At 41.5% G+C, this 22,826-nt stretch overlaps 1 protein-coding gene across 1 annotated transcript in view; it reads right to left on the reverse strand.

Moving 5' to 3' along the window:
• znf385b (zinc finger protein 385B) overlaps positions 1 to 22,826 on the reverse strand; it is a 57,687-nt gene that overhangs the window by 27,135 nt on the left and 7,726 nt on the right. Inside the window, exons 2-4 of the mRNA XM_069663361.1 lie at positions 7,879 to 8,016; positions 6,691 to 6,834; positions 6,228 to 6,341 (exon numbers count right to left, since the gene is read on the reverse strand). Of these exons, the coding sequence (XP_069519462.1) occupies positions 6,228 to 6,341; positions 6,691 to 6,834; positions 7,879 to 8,014 (394 nt within the window). The 5' untranslated portion in view covers positions 8,015 to 8,016. The remainder of the gene's footprint in view (positions 1 to 6,227; positions 6,342 to 6,690; positions 6,835 to 7,878; positions 8,017 to 22,826) is intronic.

The raw sequence follows: 22,826 nt of genomic DNA on the forward strand, positions 1-22,826 counted from the left end.
CTAGTTTTTCCCAGTTTTCCAATAGACATCGAGTAATCCTCCCAGTCCTCTACGAGTTTCTGTGTTTTAGGATAGACCTTGACTTGTACTTGTTCTACTTGTTGTAAACACTCTCTGCCAGACCTTGACGAGTCCAACAAATAATTTGGTTGATTGTATTTGTCCAAACTGTTTTCCTCTCGTCTATCAATCAAACCAGTCCCATTCTTCTATATCTCTACAAGTTTTCTGCAACACCTTGGCTTGACCTTGGTTTAGTCCTCTACTGCTCCCACCAGCCCTCGACTGGTCCCAGTAGTATTACATGCCTACCTACTGGTATTCACAGATGTGGGTCATGTCTATGCACCCTCACAGGTTCATATCTGGTCATATGCCCCATTCCCCGTGCCCCTCTCTGAGCCTATTGTCACCACTGGACAACAAAGAGCGTGTGAATCTGTCAGCAGGGTCTATTCATAAACTGCGGAATACATCAACGCAAGACCACACATCAACACCTGCTCAATCTCTCCATCCCTCTCTCACACACACACGCTGCCGCAATATGTATCTATTAATAACTGCCCATTTCTCGGCTCATTATGTATGGGGTATCAGCAGGACAACATGCTGACCTTTATTAGCCCAGGAGAGCTAATTAGAGCTAGCTTCCACACACTCTCTCACAGACCACATGAGAGGTAAAGAAAGGTAAAGGTGAGCTGATTTTGACATTTCCACTGTTCTAAAGGAACACCAACCGAGAAACCTGAAGAGGAAAAACTTTTAATTTTACCCGGGGGAACTCTTTGAAATACTTCACAGATTATCTTCTTCATATTGTTACTGCAGTACAAGAGACTCTCATAACACATTAATGTTGTTGTCTGCAGTACTCAGCAGCTCTGCCCGCACAGAAAATTGCAAGAGGAGGGGAGCTGTAATGTTGTAAATGTTATTAGTCTCATGTGAGTTAATCTCTTAATTTGCACTGAGCATGTGAATCATGGGAATTCACTTCTTTCATTAGTGGCTGAGTGTGTGTGTGTGTGTGTGAGAGAGAGAGCGAGTGTATGAGTGTGTATGCTGCCTCCTAGTGGTGACTAACTGCCACTGACTGGAGAATAAAACTGTGTTGAGTGGGAGTATTATTAATTATGACAATAGTAATGATGCTCTCAGCTCTTCGTTCTGAGGAAACTGTATTTCTAATTATTATGCAATTGTTATATAATTGTTCTCTTACTTCCTGTGGGTTTGTACTGCATATTTTCACAGTGCATTTTTTTTTATAGATTCATGATTGGATTAGTTTTAAATGTGAGTGATCACCTTCGCCCATTATGTGTGTTATTGTCAGCGGTGGAAATTATCTAAATATGTCCATTGAAGCATTGTGATGAAATAAAAGTTACTTGAGTCTTTTTTTTTCACCATTCTGACACCGGCAGTTGGTTTCAGTTGAACATTCTGTTGCTATTAGCAACCGCTACTGGCAGGATTCCAAAACAGTAACAGTTTAACTGCCATTGTTACATCCACCAGTTTGTCAGATCTGCGACCAAGCAAGTATAGAGAACCATCTTTTAGCTACCCTCCTAAATGGCTTTGAAGATACACTGTAGGTTATCTTTTATTAAAGCTGTTTTGGTGAATTGTTAATTAACATTTTCTGAGTTTAGTTCATTGAAAATCAAGCTAGCAATCATACAAACTGTTTGAGTTCAAAGTGTTGCTAACACAACATTCGAAGCAACTGTTGGCTAACTTTTATGTAGTCTATCTTTTTAACCTTTATGTGTCTTAAGGCAAGTTCAGATCAACGATTCGCAATGAAACTGGACGCAACTGCCAATAGAATCCCTCGACATCTGACCGTAAACGTTCTAAAACTGGGCCGTTCACATCAAAGCAACGCAACGCACACAAAGATGACCGTCTCTATAGCAACGACGGACTACCATACCCCACTACTTCTGCGTTAATACTATAAAGTTAGTTAATACTATATATAACGTTAGACTTAGGCCTAGGTTATATGAATTATCTAGCTGGATTTCTGTTCTCGTTATAAAAAGAAGTGGATGACAGTGACAGTGACATGCTCACACTGTTAGCTGTAACATTGATTAATAAAAGTCGAAGACAGAGAGTTTGGACAGAGAGGATCTGGAGCCGTCTTTGGTTACTGCAGCGCCAGAGACAGGGTGCCTACGCCAATTTATGCTCTTTCCTGATTGGCTGAAGTGAAATAGCGACATCATTCAGTTCTAAAACTGCATTAGGAGATTTGACAAGTTAAATCTTCTGCAACTCCACGCAAGGGCTTCAGACACTCTGCAACTATCAATCTCACAACGCCGCAATTTTCTCTGCAACATTCTAAAACAGTTTTGTTGCGTTGCAAATCATTGATCTGAACTGGGCTTAACACTTTGTTCATCCAATCATATTGTTGTTGTTTTTTGCACCTTTACTTGATAAATTACTATTTTCTCCTTTTTACTTACTTTATGGACTGAATATTGATCTTCAGCTGGTGATTTTCCTCCAGGCTTGAGGGACAAAGCAACTAAACTGGCAAGAATTTATACTCCTGTGAATCCAGTTTTTCTTGTAACTGTACTGATTTATTGTTAGTCTCACTACTGTAAGTGGTAACTTACATTTTTCTGATGTTCAATCATTGAATGAATTGTGTTTTATCCAACACTGCTTTAAGTACACCTCAAACGCCACTCCTTGCCTACCTTTATCTGAGCCTTGTTTAGCCTGCTGTAGCTGTGCACCTACACATCGAGTGTGGGCAGAATAACTCCTCTACATTTCAGAGGGAAATGTTGTACATTGTACTACATATATCTGACAGCTGTAGTGTTTATTTACAGATTAATATTGAACACAAAAACATACAGTCCTTTAAAAAATCCTTATGTTATAAAACATGTTTCATTGTTATAGCTATAAGTAGCCTACCAAATAGTATCTAAAGTAGCTAGAAGCTAAATTGCTTCTGACAGTGAGGAGTTGTTTTTTTTTACAAGTTGCATAAATGTAAGAAGAAATATACATATATAAAAAATAAAAAATTATGACAAACTTGACTTTATTGCACTGATTCATCCCAGCAATCAACTAAGTGATCTCTTATGCTTAAAACAATTATCTAAAAACTGATTCCTTCAGTTTTACATGGACATCATTGATTGAGGAGCTCAGAGATCATAATGCCTGTCACTCTGTAGCACAACTGTTTGCATTGGCTGTGATGTCATCTGACCTGACTGCTGATAGGCTGCTCAGCCAGCCAGGTCACTGTCTCACACACACACACACACACATGCATGCACACACACCCAGCCTGGCCTAGAGGAGCTGAGTTCAGGCCAAAGAGCTTTTCATGGTCGAGCGAGCATCACGTAATGGACAGAAACAGAGAGAGAGAGAGAGAGAGAGACGTAGCGAGAGCACCACATGACCATTCAGGCTGAGTGGTGTGTGCGTGCGTGAGTGTCAAGACGAGAGGTAGATTTAATCTTTAATCAGTGTTATTGTATCCTGTACACTGATATGGACACACAGTATGTAATTACAGCTGCTGTCACACACACATATACACCTGAGTATGTGTGTGTGTGTGAATGTGAGATTGTCTTTCGGTTTCCCGTCTCGCCTGACATCATCATTTCTCCGACTGTAATCAGTTGTGTGTGTTTGTTTTTTTCTCTTTCCTCTTGTTTTTGTAGATTTTGAAACCTGTTTCTTTGTATGTATTAATTTTAAACAGGTGATCTTTTCTTATTGTTGTCCAGCTTCACTCGGGGCAAAAACGGCAGAATTTCAATGGAAGTTCTGCATTGTGTTTGTGATCAAGAAAATATGAAAACAAACTGCAGCACTTTATTTTTAGGTCACTCGCAATAAAAAACAGATCTTTAAGGAGACTGATAAATTAAAGCACTTACGCTGAATATAATAATAATAATATTAATAAATAATAATGTAATAAAGTATCAATGGAAGCAAAACTGAACCATGTCTTTGAGAAATGTCAGGGTGTTTTCGGAGCAGTGCCATGTCCCAGTTTAATGACCTGCTGCTGCCTGCTCCACTTTAACTGCTTTACATCTTGTAGTAGATTCCAACACTGTTGACCAGCAGTTTGACTTTAAAAACTGGGTCTGAATAGTTGAAGACGCTCTGAAAGTGTTCCAGTGTGTCGCGATCACAGAGCCAAAGAGGGTCAAGCAGTGTGAAAAGCTTCAACTGCCATTTCAGCAGCAGGGGGCGCTGAAAGTACTGAGAAACCTGCTGCAATGCGAAAACCATGAAAATAATGTGTGTAATATTTAATGGAATATTTAAAGAATGTTTCATTAAGATAAACAGTTAAATATAAAGTATAATAGTATAGCTAATACAATGACATAAAGTATACTATGGAATTAAACAGTTGGATACTGCTTCATTGTGTATGTTGAAACAGCAAATGGTAAGAAGATAAACTATCTTACGTGTTAAAGGAGTTATTTCTTGCTAAGATTAAGATGGAAAATATCTTTACAACTCTTACTTTCAGTTTAGCAGTTAGCTTAGCTTTGCATAAAAAACTAGAAGTAGAGGGAAACCATTAAACTGGCTCTGCCCAGGCTAATGGTGCTAAAATCTGCCTTCCATAACCTCTACGACTCACTTATTACAACATTTTATCTTGTTTGTTTAATGAGACAAAAACTGTGTCAAAACGAGTCGCTATGGTTTTAATGGGGTTATGGGTGTAACTATTTCTTCTCCGAGAGCAGCAACTTGGAGTGTCAGCTATTAAATAGGCATTTTTAGGCTCTAACTGTAAGTTTTTTTGCATTTTTTAAAAATATCTCTGACTATCATTACATCAAGAGAACAACAAATTTCAACTCCCCTGTCAACTCTGAGATCGTCAGCCCATATCAGCTTACATGGACATTTTAAACTGAAGCTCGGGTTACGGTTTAGCTCAGCGGTCAAATCTCGAGACACATTCACAGAGGCGCAGTCCTCGATGCCGTGGCCCTGGGCTTAACGCCCATCCTCGGCCCATTGCCACGTGTCTGTCCACTGTCCTCAAGGCATAAAAGGTCAAAAAACAGAAGCCTTAAAAAAGAAAACAAACTTAAGCTAATACGACAGCCATGTGTCAAGGAGGAATGTTGTCGACTACGTCAACCAGAAAGATGTAAACACCCACGAGTTAAAGCTGAAATTCAGCCCTTTAACCTCAGAGCCATTGTTTTATTACAAATCCAATATTCTGGAGTGCAGAGAGAGTAAATAAAAAAGACAGCAGAGCTTGGAGCTAAATGCTAATGTTACCATGCTAGCATACTCATAACAACAACGGTTATTTTGTGATGTTTATCAGGTTTATTCTTCATACTAGGGAAGATCGTTAGCATGCTAAAATGTGTAAGAGCCTGTGTCCACTAACGGTGCTTTTTGCGCTGGCAGCGCTCACAACCTCAATTTCAGAGTGCTTCTCACCAGCGCTTACTGTTGCTAGGATACAAAGGTTTCTTGCGGCACTTTCCCTTCCTTTGGTAGTGACCTGTAGTCTGTTTTGTAATTGCTTTGAATGCTTAATATTTGCTTTTATACAAGATGATATCAGAAGTCCCGCCCCTTCTTGATTTTGATTGGTCAGTGAGGCAGAAGACACCTCATCACCAAAGTCAGCAGTATTCATAAAATTTCAGCTCACCAACACGGCGAACAGGTGTTTTAGGAGGAGCTAATAATACCTATAAAGAGGCTAAATTTGGCAAGCCATTAAGTATAAAGCTGCAGTGATGATCTTCCTTAATGCAGGGTCACATTATCCTTTTTAGGGGTCAATCTGACACACACATGCACCCACACAAAATAACTCTGACCTCTCCCAGGGGGCAGCAGCTGTTGATGATGGAGAAGCCAAAGTCACTCTCACTCCGCAGGCAGCCTGTCAGACTTTACAAATTAATGTCCTGTTTGGCTCTTAATGTCCATCTGGTAACTTTGACAACTTGCAGATTTTTCTGAGATGTTTGGATTGGGGGCGCAGACTCCTGACTAGTTATTTCCTCTCATGCAGGTACAGAATGTTAAAGCATTTGTGGTGTGTTCAAGTGCAGCAGTTGAGTTAAGTAGTCATAGGAAAAACTGAGGTTGTCTTATGAATCAGTCTTTAAAAGGCTAGTGTGTCGTAGAAGCTGTACTAGAACTGGTCCTACCTGTAGTCGTGCTGGTAGGAACGCTGAGGCCTGGACCGGGGCCTGGGGTTGGAGTTAGTCCTGCAGGCTGGGAGCTGAGTCCTGTGGCCTGGGGAAGAGACCTACACTGAGCCCCTGGTATAATCAAAGACAGATGCATTAGAACACAGGAGGTGACTTTTAAATCTCTTTAAAGTACAACATTTTTAGATGCATTTTCATTTAATTCCATGCTGTATAAATCTAATTAATCCTATTGTTTCGATCATTATTATTACTACTTATTTAATCCTATCAAATATCACTGTTTCAATGGTAGCAGCCATAGTAGTAGCAGCTACTACTTCTTTCACAAGTACAGCTCCTGTTAGCTAAATAATGTTTTATCATTGCCTCATAAGCCGATTGCTAAAAAACCTCCTCATGCAGATAGAGATGCTACTTATGCGACTTCAATCACATCACAATAGCAGCCGTAATGTACCTGATGCCTGTTGTCCTGTCTCTCCAGCCTTGAGCTGTCTCACTCTCCGCAGGTGAGACCTGCCATTGTAGTGCAGCTGGGCCTGAGCAGAGGAGGTCAGCTGCAGGTTACACACCTCACACAGAGAGTATGCCCCGCTCTGACCTGGGAAAAAAAACACAACACGGACAAGTCAAGCTGTTGGTTACACATGAGAAACTACAAGGACATTAGAATGTAGGAGAAAATTACAAGGATGAGTCAGACTGTTGCAGAACAATAAAGATGATAGGACTAAACAACAAGGAAGAGTTGGATTATAGGCAGAAACTACAAGGATGGATCAGATTGGAGGAGAAAACTACAAGGATCAGACAGACTAGGGAAAAATGACAAGAGAAGACAAACTTTAGGGGAAAACTGGGGTGGATCAGATTGTTGGTAAAAAATAAAAAGGACTTTTCAGATTGTAAGGAAACAAGAGAAGGTCAAAACCTAGTGAGTGGCTGACTGCATTGTGGGAAATGTGTTAGAAGGACTGTCCTTATGAGACCGATTACAACGTGTTTTAAAGCAGGCCGTGCTGCGGACGTAGGTGAGGACAGCAGACGAGCAGCAGAGGAGCTGCCCCGCCTACTCCCTGAACAAAGTATCCAGAGCCGTACAGACAGAGAGTCACGTCAGTGGAGGTCCAATATGCTCCATGATCTCTTTGACTCTCTCTCCGGCTCTGAAAGTACCGTCACTCAGTCAGTCATTTATTCAGTCAGTCACATACAGACCCGTGTGACCCTGGCGGTTAGCCAAAAATACAAGGATCAGTCAGACTATAGGACAAAACTACAAATATGGGAGAGACTGTTGGAGAAAAGCTCAAAGGAAGGGTCTGATTGACGAGGAAAAGACGAAGGAAAAAGAATATAACGGAGAAAAAAGAAAGGTGAATTAGAGTTTAAGAAAAATTAAGAAGGATTTAACAAAATGTAAGAGAAAACTAAGGATGAGTCAGTTAGCGACAAGAACGAGGATCAGTCAGACTTAAAGAAAACTCTAAGGATGAATCAGACTGTAGATAAAAACACCAAAGATGAGTCAGACTTGAGGGTTAAACAACAAGGACATAGAAGACATTAGAAGATGTGTAGATGAAAGATGGGTTGGGATGTCAGGAAGTAATTCAAAGCGTCAGTGCTGGAATATGTCAATCACCTGTGGATGGAGTCTGCTGGACAGAGAGGCTGATGGTTGTGGGTATGGGCGTGTCCATCAGCTCTTGACACATCCCTCCAAAGGCAAAGATCTGCCCACTCTCCAGGAGTTGAGAGGGGCTGAGAGGGGTCTTCATCCCTGAGGAGGAGAGGAAACAGACATGAATGATGATCGCTGACGTCAGACATCATTAATATGCATTTATAGTAGAGATAGACCGATATGGTTTTTTCAGGGCTGATACCGATACCGATTATTAGTAGTCAAGGAGGCCGATAACCGATATTTGGAGCCGATATTCATTTGCAGTAAAAGTGAAAATATTGGCGTCAAAATGTTGAATAATACAAACTCCAACACTTAACTTTGTTTAAATGCCTTTAAGCGTATGTTTATTAAACAAACAAGGGTCAGAAGCATCTCTTATAAAGTTAACTGAAAATTTAAATAAATAAATAAATAACTTCCTGAAGTTTTATTAAGTAAATAAAACAAAGTTAAATAAAATTGCCGCTGTTATTGCGGCTGTTACCTTTGCCATGGCTCTGCGTGTAACCAATCAGTGCTGTGGGTGGGACAATGCTGGAGACAGAGTAGTGACTGCAGACAGAGAGGCGCGGCTGCATCAGAGCCAAAATAACCCAGTTTTAAATTGATCTCTTATCGGCCGTCGGATTAAAAAATTTTTTTTTTTTTTTAAAAAGGCTGATGCCGATATGCGTCAAAATGACGCATATCGGCGCCGATAATCGGCCCGGCTGATAATCGGTCCACCCCTAATTTATAGGTTATATACGCTATAGAAAAACAGTCCTAAACGGTAGCCAAGTTGCTTATATGTAATGTAGGATGATTAAATGTAGAAAAAGTTAGCTATAATTGACTGACACACCTTTTGGAGTTTCTTATCCCCTTTAAGATTTCATAAATTGTAATTAATGTAGATGTATGAGACTCTATAGGTAATACTAATGTCTGCATCAACACTTTCCACTTAACGGTATTACATCTGCAGTTTCCAGAAACAAATATTGTCCAAAGACACGTGGATGCATTGCACTTTATCCATTTCTATTGTGACCAAGCCAGTGAGGATGCCATTCAGCAGCTAAGAACAGATCATTCAGGCTGTAAGTTATGACTAGGACAAGGCCTGAGAAATTAGCAAAAAAATACTAAGAAACACCCCAGCATGATACCAAAACCACCCCAGATGTAGAGATAAAGAATACTGGTCCAACACCGCAGCAGTGCATACGCGCCTCTGTGTAAAGGTGACACTGAACAACCACAAGAACAAGTGATGACCTATAAGGATACAGACAGGTGGACAGACAGACAGCGAGCGGACAGACAGATGGACAGGAGTGAGTCCTGAATGACACCGGATGCAGAGTGTGAAACATCAAACGCTTACAGGGAGAGTGATGAAGTAATGAGTAAGAGAGGAGAGAGGAAGGATGACATATGTGTGTGTGTGTGTGTGTGTGTGTGTCCACTGTACAGTGTGTGTTTGGAAGCGTGTAGGTCAGTCCATGACTGTGTCCATCTGTTTTCCTGTCAGCTCTGCCAAGTCACATGACCTCTGACAGGACACACACACACACAGACACTTTTTCATTTTCAGTAATGACCTACATACATTACTACTCGATACGCGCTCTATAAATGCACTTTAGGGTTATAGATCAGATTTAAATCAAGTCATAAGGCTGTAATGGCGCACCACTGGCTAATTGCACAGGAGTCATAGTAACCTAATGATACTCTGTATTTCATAGAACTGTATATAGCAGCTGCTGGTGCCCATGAGGCCCGCGCTGGAGATAAAATCAAGGTCTCTACATCACTAGTATCAACATCAACACACCAGCTGGACCGGCCATGCGGATTGGCCACATTTGAGCCCTCTGGGGCAAATTTGTGATTTTGAGCTGTATAAATAAAACTGACTTGAACTGACTTGACATTTAGCCAAACAGGAAGCCACTACTGTTATTTCATGGCCATGGGTCAGCCCCTGGGACCCTACTGAGACCCGTACAGCAGCCGTGGCGCAGTGTTTTGCTCCTTATTGCAGTGACAAAGTGTTCTGTGTGTGCCAGAGAGCGACAGAAGGAGTCATCTTCATAGAGTTGTTTGTGCAACCTCGGTAGACAATGACGCACTTGCATTAATGAATTTGCATTATAAGAAAAAACACTAACCCTTTCAAGACATCTTTGATAAAATGTGAATGATGCAAACCTGCTTACATAAAGATGCAAGGTGAGAAGTATACAAGACTCCCAAAGTGCATTGTGGCAAGAGAATACAATCACCACAGTTACATTTTTGTTTTGTGTACTGTTATACAAAGGTCTTGGTGATTACTTGATTCTGATTGGCTGCAGGGTGTCCATTATTTCCTTATAATAAACCACTGCTTAGCAGTTCAGGATACACTGTCTGTTCACTGTTCTAAATGAGTTTGCTGGATACATAGTTACAGCCTGTATCTAAAATTAGCACCTTAAGCAGCAGGGACGCAGACATCGCCTCTGTTTACAATTCATTGCAACTCCATAATTATACGAGTAGTTTCGACATTTCTGTTTTTAATATTACTGCTTATATCGATTACAGAGAACACCAGCTTTGACTGACAGTGGCTTGACAGTGGGGAGAATTGCTCCTTTAAGAAAACAGATGTAGAGCTTGTGGCAACTTAAGACTTGGATTCCAAAACGCATGAGAACATAAATTAATGGTCTTAATATTTTTCTTTAGCAAGTGATGATGGTACAAGTGGGATAATAATTGTCAAATTGTCCATTAATTCCTGATAATGGACACGTTGTCAGGCTGTTATCTCCTGGTTAATGGCACGTGCAGACTAAAGACTACTGTTGTCAGAAAACTGATACACTCCAGAATCTGCAGTTCCACTTAATTTATTTTAAAGTGAATGAAGGGAACAAAGAAGAGATTTTTTAACTTCAGACTAAACATGGAACTTTTGCTTTTACTTAATAATGGATGCTGTATTATTAAGAGTCATTCCACACATCAATGTACGGTATAAATATAATTTATCAGGAAGGAAGGTGAAACATTTGTGGTGAGGTCATAAGAATAATCTGTATTATGGTTCAGTTGCAAATAGACACAACTGCCTTCACACTTCCTCTCTCTCGCTCTCTTTCTCTCCCTATCTCATTTTCTCTCCCTCAGCTGGTTGTTGGAAGCCAACTTTATGTTCTGCAGACAGCTGGTTAATCTGCCATAGTGATGAATTAGCTGCAAAATGCACACACACACACACACACACACACACACACACACACTCACACATGCACAGAGCCAGCTGATGCTGACATCAGCTTTAGCGAGGAAAGGATTAAATATATCTGCTCTATTGAGCTGGGAATTACACATTACAAATACACACAGGTAAATACACTCGCACACACATACACGTACACACACACTCACACAAAACACACTACATCCCTATAGTAAGAACCAGACTAAGAAACAGCAAGTCAGTGAACTGAGCATCAAAGGGAACTGAAATGAAATATGTGTATTTACCTTTTCTGTTGTAATGTGTGTGTGTGTGTATGTGTGTGAGTCTAATCCAGGCTGACCAGGCAGTCAGTAATCAGAGAGGCCAGCTGTGGGTTATAATCCCACACACATACACACACAGATACACACATACGTACACACACAGCAGTCAGGGAACAATGTGATTCCTGATTGAAGAGGAAAAGCGGAAACATTTTCTTCAGCGTCTGAAAAAAGCAGGTCAGTGCTTCACAACAACCTGGAGAAGAAAATGCTTCCACCTCTAAAGACTTCAAAGAGACCCAACGGAGTGAAAAGAAACACTTCAATGAGTTTCAGTCTCACCTCCTGGACTTAAATGTCAACAATCAGACTTAAGTTCTGTAATCTGGGGTTGGATGTTTGCCTTCAGAAGGGATGGTTTCTATCCTGAAAGAAACAACCTCTATTGGGATAAACATTGGGGTACAACAGGGTTTAATGCTGGTTCCTTTACTGTTTTCTGTGCATTAACAATCACATTATCTATCTTTACGCAGATGACACTGTCTTGTATGCATGTGGCTCCTCTTCAACTCAGGCTTTATAATAAGCACAGTTGGCCTTTAAGGTTCTGCAGACATCCCTCCTCTGAAGCTTGCACCAAGTGCTGGCAAAGGAAGCTGATATCACCCTGCCACCCACACACTTACTGGTACTCAAATGGAAGCTGTCCAATCTTATAAATACCTGGAAATTTGACTAGTCAGCAGTCTCGCTTTGTTTGGAGCAACTGGCACAGAAGCCAAAGACAAAAGTTGGTTTCTTATATCAGAATAAAGACTGTTTCTGTGCTGAGGAGAGGGAGATGATCGCACTGTCCACCACCAGGTCTGTCATTATGTCGATAACTATTGTTTTATTGCTGCTGGCTCTACCTTTAATTACAGAAGATGAAAATCATACTTATCAATGTTTACAATGAGAAAAGGAGCCAGGCTCTCTGTTTCTTTCTGTCCTCCTATCCGTAGGGCCCTGAGAGGGTCCGTCCTGCCCGGGTGCTACAGCGGATCGCCAGTGAAGCTTCCCCAAAACGCTGACCGCAAGAGCTTCAACCTTCACGTCCAAGCATCATTATCATCAATCTCATTAATCAATACATTATTAACTTGTATCCTGTTGATGGTGTGGTCCTTGCTAGTGAATTATGTAATCCACACCACACACTCACAGATTCATTCACAAACAACCCGACTCTCAACGCTGGAAATCTCACAAAATCTCTCGGGTCAAACGAGACTTTAGAGTAAACAAACATGGCGGACGACAGGCAGGAAGAAATTTTTTGACTACTTTTTAATGAAAATTCAGGAAGAAAAAAGAAAAATCTATGGATGAAGTTGCGGAGACGGCGTGAACATGGGCTGTCCTTGTTACTTTATGCTCCCCGTTTGCTTTTGCTGCCATGGCAACGGTTATCCTGCTTCTTCCTTCAAGTAAGCTTGCTTCCCAATTGGCTATCGTTTCATTCAATCCTAAGAGTGCATGCTTGGCTGTCCTCGGAAATATTGAACAAGTTCTTTATGGCCACGACATTATTCCGAGCACTCTTAACATACTGTACCTCACACAACAGGAAAATCTGTCAATATAATATTTAGAACCATCAAAAAATCGGGACTTTGCTTACTTTTGTCGGAAAGGGGATTTGGGCTTGATTGTCTCGTGATGTGTACCCTCCCTTAGTGAGGAAGCATGGCTTTGTTTCATGAAATGAAATTGTGATTCATTGCTCAACTTTGCTCACCAGACCTGATCTCAGGACCTTTAAGCTCTGATTCCCTGTTGTGTAAATACTAAACATGGAAAGACTGCCTTCCATGACTTTGCAGCTTATAAAGGGAATTAAATGACACTTGAATGTTAGAATCAATCTCCTCATGTAACCCTCAGCTAGAAGGTATTTCACAAAACGTCAGGCTATTACATATTTTGAGAGGCTAAAAACAAATGTTTTCTACATCCAGTGTCACGGCTATTGGTGGATGCACAGACATGCGATGCCTTCGGGGTAAACAGAAATATAAAATTCAATTTTTGCTCTGCTAAAAATCATCTCATTAGCAGAGCATATCTGTTTTAGTGGAGCACTCAGAGAACGCAGATCTCTGCCAAAGCCTTGTTTGTCAGTTAGCTGGGTCTGGATCTGCTTCTCCCTTGGCCCGTATCTTTCCTCAAAGTTTCAAGAAAATTGGGGCAGCAGTTTTTACTGTAACTTGCTGACAAACAAAGAAGCAGCACCAAAAAACTTAACCTGCTTGTTGGAGGTAGAAATATAAAATTCATGATGTACGAGCATTACGACGTGTCTGGTGGAAACCTTTCACGTCCAAAATGTGTGTCAGCTTTACAGGAAATAACAGCGACTGCAGCGTGTGTTATTGTTCAGTGGGGTATGAAAGCTTTTATGAGCCGTTGTTCAGGTCTGAAGAATGGTTTCAACCCATAAGGGCATGTTAACCTTCAACTGCCACTACGGGAAAAACACCAGAGAACCAGGGTTTACACCATCAGATATCTGATGTTGTTATTTCACGCGCGCACGCTGTTTTCATGTCGGCGAGTGGACGAACAAAGAGCTATCTGATGGGTCGAAAGCTCCAATTTCTTCTGGTGTAAAAGATAAAGATGAAGAGATACTGAGGGGGGCACTAATGTATGTCCCTGTTCCCTGAGAGGAACTGTACAGCACCCGCACACACGCGACACACACACACACACACACACACACACACACACACACACAGAGTAACCTGAGGGGACGAAAGGACAAAGAAACTAATGGAGATGTGAAAAGACAGAGAGGGAGGTCTAAGAGTGGCTGTCTCTCACCCCGAGGCCAGTAGCTGGTAATGACAGTGGTCAAAGACACACATGCGCACACACACACACACACACAAACACACACACACACACGCACACACATACAGAGTAAACAGCACAGTGGCCGGCAGCAGCAAAGATCCTGAAACGAACTACAAGATCCAGTTTGATGTTTGTGTTTGTCCCTGCAGGAATCTGAGATCCTATGAAACCTCAAACTACTTCCTTAAACAGCTTTATTACACATATACAATACATAACAATATATCTTAAATATATATATTTTACCGATCACATACTTTCTTTCTAGCACAGCAAACCAAAACCAATCATAAAAATTGAAGTCAAATAAGATCAAACCTCGACATCCGCGCAGGCAGAGCTTCTCCCAGGCTGTGTTCGACCTCCAACAGGCTCCACAAGTTCAAACCTCAGCAAACCGTTTCATTTCTAACCTCAAAACCTAAAGTGGAGCAGCCCTGACCTGAAACCACAGACTTAACGCTGGATTTATGGAGCTCGTTGGAAGGAAGAACTAGCTGACAGGCTGAATTCGGGGCAGAAAGTTTTACATAAGTTTAATTTTCCTGGCTCGCTCCTCATATTCTACTTACAAGACAAAACTGCTGTAAGGTTGTTAAATGATGAGTCTAACCTAAATTTAAAGTCAGCACGTTAAAGAGAAAAGTACTGCAGAAAAAACTTTATGGAAGCCCTCACACTCTTAGTCATTAATTTATAGTGCATATGGTCATAGTGTCTGATCTCTGAGACAGAGTATGATACAGATATCGAGCTGGGGGGACTTTAGCATTGGCGTATTCTGCTAATTTGTGATGAGTGGATGGTCTGTGTCTAAGGTTGCCCTGAGAGCTCAACGCACAGCAACAGAATATAATCAAATGAAGCAAACAAACGTTTCTGTATTTGTTAAGAACAATTTAAATTGATAATCTCGAAGATTTTCATTTAAATGGCCGACTGATGAAAGCCTTTGCATTCGCAGTATTACGTTCTACGTGTCAGTGACAATTTTCCTGAAAAAGAACACAAGCGGCGCCCAGTTAGTGACGCATTTTCCATCACCCAGCAGTGGTTGGTCTGCCAGAGAGGGTAGGCGGAGCTAAGCGGCTGCTTTTCCGCTCTCTGCGAGTGTTGCGAGTAAACAGTAATCTACTATGGCTGAACAAACAAAGAAAAGATGGATGACTACAGATACAACTTCAGAAAGAAGTGAAAATCCAAAGAAAAAGAAACAAACTCGACGCTCAGATGAAGCAAACAGTCTAAAAAGGAAAGCGACCGTCAGCCAGGAAAATCAAGAGATACAACCGGAGCCAACCGTGGACGTCACACATGCAGCACTGTCTGGATATCTGGGAAGTGTGCTCCTGCAATTACCGTTTATCCCCATAGGTGTCGCCAAAGAGAGATTACAACTTATACAGAAATGGCAAGAAAACCTTTTGAGCACATGCACCGATGAGAAACTTTCATTGAAATACATGGGGTGCCATCTTGGTTTGAAATTTTCTTACTCTCAGGCTAATTTTACAACACCAGCAATGGGAAGCTGGAGTAACCGGAGGGAACCCTCGCATGCACAGGGAGAACATGCAAACTCCTTCCACATCGTCCGAACTGGGATTCAAATCAGGAACAGTGACGCAACAGAGCTGTGTAGCTTCTAGTTCAACTCAATACACAGACGATTGGCATTACATGAATTAGAAGGCAACACTTGCAATTGTACACAAAGTGAACTACAGTCCAGTTTGTTGCTTACTAACGCGATACTAAATTCAGAACGTTCCACAGCAGCAGCCATGTTGGTTGTTTACAAAAAATGCTTAAGCAGCATGACACAGGAACTTGCAGATTCATCCGGCTCTAGCTCTATTTCAGATATTTGTTGAAAATGAAATTGATTATTCGATGTGACGCCAAAAACGACAAGTCTGATGAGCTCACATTCACCAAGACTGCAGTAAACCTGAAGACCTGCAGGAGGCCGTAACCTGAAGACGCCATCGGGATACTTAAGGTGCCTTCCACTCAGCTAATTGTGCCTCTTACCTCCTCGAGACACTGACCCAGAACTCAATCCTTCACCATCATCGAGGATCATCTAAAACCTCACAGGCGTTTTAGAGAAGGCGAGGAGTGAGAAACAGCAACAGTCCGATTAATTAGATGAGTTTAAAACAGAAACAAAAAAATACGGCTGGTCTGCATGAAGATAGAATTGAATTCAGTGTAAATGTCGTTGGCTACAACATCATTCATGTTAATCCACATTATACAAAAATATATGTTTGTTTGATCTGAGCAGCAACCACTGAGACTGAAAAAGTCATGACAACTGTGCAGGTGTTGATTTTATATGTAAAAGTCAACTATTTCTGAATGTATTACAGCTCAAAATTATGCATAATTACAGGTGTGGCCCTTTGAGTGACAGCTGGGTACAGCTAGCTGTCTGCTTGGCTGCACCTCAGCTACAAGCCACTGAACTTGACATCCTGGCTGTGTTTAGGTGTTGGTATCTCTTTAGGAATCCTTTAAGACCAGCTCCAGTCATGATTTAAGACATATAAAATGCTCTGCTTGAAATAATGAATTGTGTCTGATATGTTTTTTTCTGCAAAATACGTTTAATTGCCTTGTAAAAATCCTCCCAAGGCATCTCCTCCACCCAACCGTCCACTATGCAAATTTACAACCGCCCCCTCCGTCGCGAAAACAAAACAAGTGCCATCGTTTAGTGGCAACTTGTTGAAACTTGAAATGTATTAATAACTAGCAGTAATGTTAACGTTAGTAGTCAGTAGTGAGTTTGCAAAAGTTTCAATGACGGTTACAGCTGGCTCACGCATCGCCGAAGTGGTTGCCATAGGTTGAACATTATGATATGCATAGCGTCACCCGTCCATTAACAGGATTGGCTCCTTAGGTTTGTGACGTCTCAAACCTGCCAATCTGAAAACGTGTTGTTCAGCCTGTCCTTGGTACACTGCAGTTTAAAAGCAGACAGGCCCAGCCGTGGAGATGACTGCTGATGTTGTCCCTGATATGTCTTGTAGCACATGAAGAACACCACATGGAGATGTTTACAAGGTTAAACACTGGGTTTTTACTGGAGGGGTCTTTAACGCAAATATCTGATCACGGACAAATAATACGGCTTGCTGTGCAGTTAATTGGAAACTGCAATGCCACTATCCTTACATCTCTCTCTCTCCGGCATGAGACATGACAACGAGACAGAATTCAAGGCACCACATTAGCTCAGTGGAAAGCACCGAGTCAGACAGGTGGAACGACAGGTTTGCAGGCAGTCCAGCTTTCTGTCTGTCTGTTTTGTGGTTGTCATGGAGGCGCTGTGTAGTAACACCACGAATGTTGATGTCACTGTGGTCAGGTCCACTGGGAAACTGTGACACACACAAAAATACAGTCTGTTGAAAGGTGACCTGCAGCCTCATGCTGGTCCTGTGAAGGTATCCCTCAAGACTTTGATGAATTTGAATCGATGCTACAATGCACTTTAGTGTTTATATATTCAGTAACTACCACTCTGCAGTTGTTTTCATGGAGTGGATCTGCACAAGGGAACATTGCAGTGTGTAATCCATCTATAACAAGATTTTTGAGAGCAATATTGATATAATGGAGTCAAAACTCAGGTTACTCTACATCAGCCTGTAGTAAATGGGGGTTCTTCTGATGACCTCGGTCAAAATGATGACATGAGCGATTTTTGATGACTGTTTCAGGTTTGTTGCTCTCAACATGAAACTGTTTGACAGAATCAGGGATTTCATTTGTATCACTCTCAGAAAGTGATGGAGAGTGTATTTGTGAGACTTTAATCCTCTCATGTATATGGCTGACATCATGTTGTTTGGTTTACATACCGCAGCAGGGATTAGACACACACACAAGTACACACACACACAGAGCAGGAGGTACTTGAGGTTGCTCTCTACGTCTAACCTTCAATCCAGGACAGTGCGACTTCTTTTCCTGTCTTTAAATAGCTGCTCCATCAGGACCTGACACTTGCTATTCAAGGTGAAACCCAGCTAAAATCCAGGTCTAAACTGGTGTCGCTAACTGCTACTGCTACAGCCCCTCGAGCCCAAGTGTCGAACCACCTCCCTGTCTGACAACTCCTACCTGACTCAGTGACAAAAAAGAGATATGAGTGAGATTCAGAGCAGATAGAAATAATTTATATTAATCCTTAAATCCTGCTATTTTAATGTGTTTTAACAGCAGTAAAAGGGACAGCAGCTCCATCGTAGATTTGTTTCCTTTATAACTTCCCTCCATTGTAGTTAGAGTCAGCTGCTGACCTTACTTTACATCCTAACAATCTACATTTTGAGAGTTAGATGAGAAGACGTCTTTATGTTAAATTTGAAGCTTCTGCCAAGAGCTGTTTAGCTTAGCTTAGGCTAAAGACTAAAGGGAAATGGCTCCATCCAAAGGTAAGAAAATCCACCTACTACCACCTCTAAAGATCACAAATGAACATGTTACGTCGAATAAACTTAATCTGCCCAAAAAAACAAAGTATAAAAAACATGAAAAATAGGAAAAACAATGACTGTCTTGTGGAAATCGATGGTATTGGTTAGCAGCCTTAAAGGTATCCCAGGCACTCTCAATATTAATATACAAATCCTTTTGTCATCATGGATGAAGAAAAAAATGGGGTTTAAAGAGGGTTTATGAGCTTGACTTTTTGTTATCATCACCTTTAGGTTACCAACCAGCAGAGACACCGGGAAGTCACTGCACCAGGCCGAGAAATAATCTGGATTTAAAGGTGATGGTAGGTGAATATTGTTACATTTGGATAAGCCAAGGTTAACTGTTAGCAGACTTTAAGCTAAGCTAAGTGGAGCTTCACAGGTAGCATCAAAAAACAGGCTTCGAAGCTCCTGTGAGGAGTTTTTCACTGGTTATGAAATTAATTCTGATGCCTCTATATGAGCTACAAAAGCAAACCAGAGCATCAGCAACAAGATTGATTATTTCTATATAGTTATTCTTAATGCCTTAAACTGCTGGCGGGGTTGTAGGTGTCAGACGAAGCAGTTAACTGCACGCTGCCTTTGTTTGCATTTTCCAGGGCTGCACTTTAAGTGAGTGATACATACGACTGTTCAAGAAAGCAGGATGAGATTTTTTGTTAAAAGCGACCACTTAAGCATGAACAGGACAGAATCAGTAAAGAGATAAGAGGTACGGCTTTGTCCACAGGGGGCGCCAAAATCAACACAAACCGAAAGTTCCTCAAAGGAGCTTTAAACATAAACATTTGTTGGAAAAAGTCGGTCTATTCAGTGACAGGCAACACTTTCCAAAACAAACTGAAGAAGGTAAAAAAATAAGTAAAAGTGCTGTTAAGGACACACATAAGGATTTACTGTAAAATCATCGGGAATTAAAAAAAAGCATTTGTAACTGATTCCGTTTCCTGCCTGAGCAGGAAGCTTCAGAATCCCAGAGATAAACCAGATGTTCCTCTATTACAGACTGTCAGGGATTAACACACACATACACACACACATATATACACACCACTGCATGTAGGTTACCAGGCAGGCCGTGCAGGATTTGGCGGGAAATGATTGGTGGAGCCAGAAGGGGATTGTGGGATTGGGATTATAATCCTCAAGTGTGTGCGTGTGTGTGCGAGTGTGTGTGCGAGTGTGTTGTAGCTCAGTTAGTATAATCTGTGGTCTAATAATAGAGATTACTACTTGCACTCTTCTGAACATCTACTGACAGTCGTCTGACTTCGCCCCCTCCCTGCTGGAACGTCCCTGACCGAACTCATGTGACCTCCCTGTGACTGTGTTTGGTCTGTGTGTGTGTTTGTGTGTGTGAGAGAGAGAGAGAGAGAGAGAGAGAGAGAGAGAGAGAGAGAGAGTCTGTGTGTGCCACCCAAGCGAACATCAGCGTGCAGAAGATAGAAACTTTTCACTGCATGGAAGTTCAATCTTGACCTCATCTCATGGCGTCCATTCAGCGAACAAGTTACCAAAGTTAGGGGGTTTTTTACCCCAGGAAGAGTCGTTGCTACCTTGGTCGTGGCTAATTGGGATCAAAATACACGCATAATTAAAATAAATTATCCCAGCGTGCACCTCCTTAGAAATGTAGCTACATGTCGAGGCTATAATTGCTACAGAGATAATAAATGAAAACCAAAGAAACTACACTGAACCTGCTGCGCCTGGAGAACCAGGAAGTGACCGTAACGAGGCAGTCAATAAAGTCAACACAAAGGCCAAATCCCAATCCACTTCCCCTTGGCCTTTCCACTAGATAGGGAGTTCCCTCAGGTGGGTAATGGTCCTTGCTAACAGAGGAACCAGATATAAGAGGTAAGGGTAAGGCATTTTCCAGGTGGGCTGCATGTGTGCCAAATTTTTCACGGCCAAATGCAGACTTTTTCCAGTAAAATGTCCGCAAGAAGTCGGGGTGAGCTGATGTGTGAGCGCAGTCAGTAATATTCAGGAACATTCACCTTGAGCTAGTGGCCAGAGTGATGACGTTTATATCATGTGACCGGTGCGAGACACATAACAGGATGAATAAAAACATGCGAGATTGGAGAAGAAGGATCATTTACAAGACGGCAGTAGCAAAGGTGTCTGCAAAATGGAGAGATGAAGAGATTCGGGAGCTCTTGGCTGTGAAGGCTGACCCCGAAAGAGAATTCAATCTCTATACCTTCTGCACAATAAAGCCATGTCATTGCTTCCCCAGTTTTAAGTAAACGTCAACAGCAGGAAAGGTTTGGTTTGCATAAGCAGCTATTAGACACAATAAATAAAGCAAACACAGTTGTGGGGAAAAGACCATCACACATTGGCCGTGGTTGAGTCGGCACTGCCTCTAAACGGGCGCACAGCAGCGAGGCTCTGTGCTGCTGTGGTGGAAATTAGGGATGGAAAGCAGACAAAATTACTTTTAGTCTCGCTTGTATTTAGTGAGTCATCAGAAGATAAACAAATGCATCAGAGAGGTTTTAAAAAGTCCATGACAAACGTCTGAATGTTTGCTTTACATTAGGGAAATATCTGCATATCGCTTCCTAACAAGTACACTCAGAACCGCAGTACTACCGACTGTCATACTGTAGCACATGCACGCTGTTCAAGTACTGTGAGTATCAGCTGTTGAAGTCTTGAAGCTGCTGCTCTCGAAAGACGAGAACAAGGCTATGACATCACTTCCTTCTCCGCATGCTGAATCATCAAACATTCAACGGCTGCTCCACTCGACTAATGGAAGAAGAAACATGAGACAAACACTTAGAAACAAACACCTTGGTGGGAAGGTGGATTAAAGCTCGGGCACACTGATTAGTCTCAAGGTTTTTTTTCAGACGACAAAGTGAAGTTAAGAGCTGAGAGACGAGAGGAGAGGAAGCTGTGTCTGAGCTTCTATATAAAGACCAACCATCCCCTTCATATAAAGGACGCTGCGACTTTGTGTGTTTGGGAAGATGAACTTTACTGTACTTTTCCTGCTGACACAGAAGAATAATGTCTACACTAAGCTGGAATTGTTCTTCATCCACCTTAAACCAACCTTTTCACGCCTACAAACCGAGTATCTTCCTTCCACAGAGCTTCCACAGAGCCACCCTGTTTTACTGGGTGACATTTTCTTTCATCTCCATAAACACACACTGCAGTTTATTTTGACTCTATCCCGCATACTCCGACCCTGCTGCCACAAATACTCCCTAAAGCACCGCTGTGTATACATCCACTGCTGAAAATAGTCCCAGATAAATCCACAATTTGCTGCAGTTTAAAAAAGTTTGCTAAAACCACAAAGGCAGGCTGTTTTAAGAAATTATTTAGTCTATCAGAAAATGAAGATTTACGTCTACAGAAGGAACTAATGGGTTTGAACGCTACAGGCAGAGTAAGGAAGTCAGAAAGTATTATAAGATGGGCGAGCACACGTCTTTTAGCTGGATTAGAAATATATATAGAAGTTTAAAAGGACACCAGAAATATCCCCACTAAGAAGACTGTCCTCTCTGATTTTCCCTGCAATCACTCAATTTTAATTAGAATACAGCATATACCAGAAAACAGTAAGAGGCCTCTCCAAATGTTCCTTAAATCAGCATCCGTCTCTTCATGTCACGGCCGGCCCGATCCAGATATGACCCCAGTTAAAAACCTCCTGAATGTGATCAAGAGGAAGGTGGATGGTCACAAGCCATCGCACAAAGAGCGGCCTGACATCACCCAACAGCTCTGTGACAGACTGGTGGAGAGGATGCCAAGACGCATGACAGCTGTGATTAAAAACCAGGTCATTCTACCAGGTGTTGATTGTTTAAACTTGAACATGAACTTGTTTTCTTCACATTATTCAAAGTCTGAAAAAACATCTTTATTTACATCTTTTGGTTTCCTTAACCAGTCGACATTTTCTGCAAATAAAAGAGCTAAATGTTTTATTTGGAAGTAGGAGAAATGTTTTTCCAATAAAAC

Source organism: Semicossyphus pulcher, unplaced genomic scaffold (genome assembly GCF_022749685.1).
Source record: "Semicossyphus pulcher isolate SPU_LCO1_2020_fin unplaced genomic scaffold, fSemPul1.0.p SCAF_15, whole genome shotgun sequence".
NCBI lineage: Eukaryota > Metazoa > Chordata > Actinopteri > Labriformes > Labridae > Semicossyphus > Semicossyphus pulcher.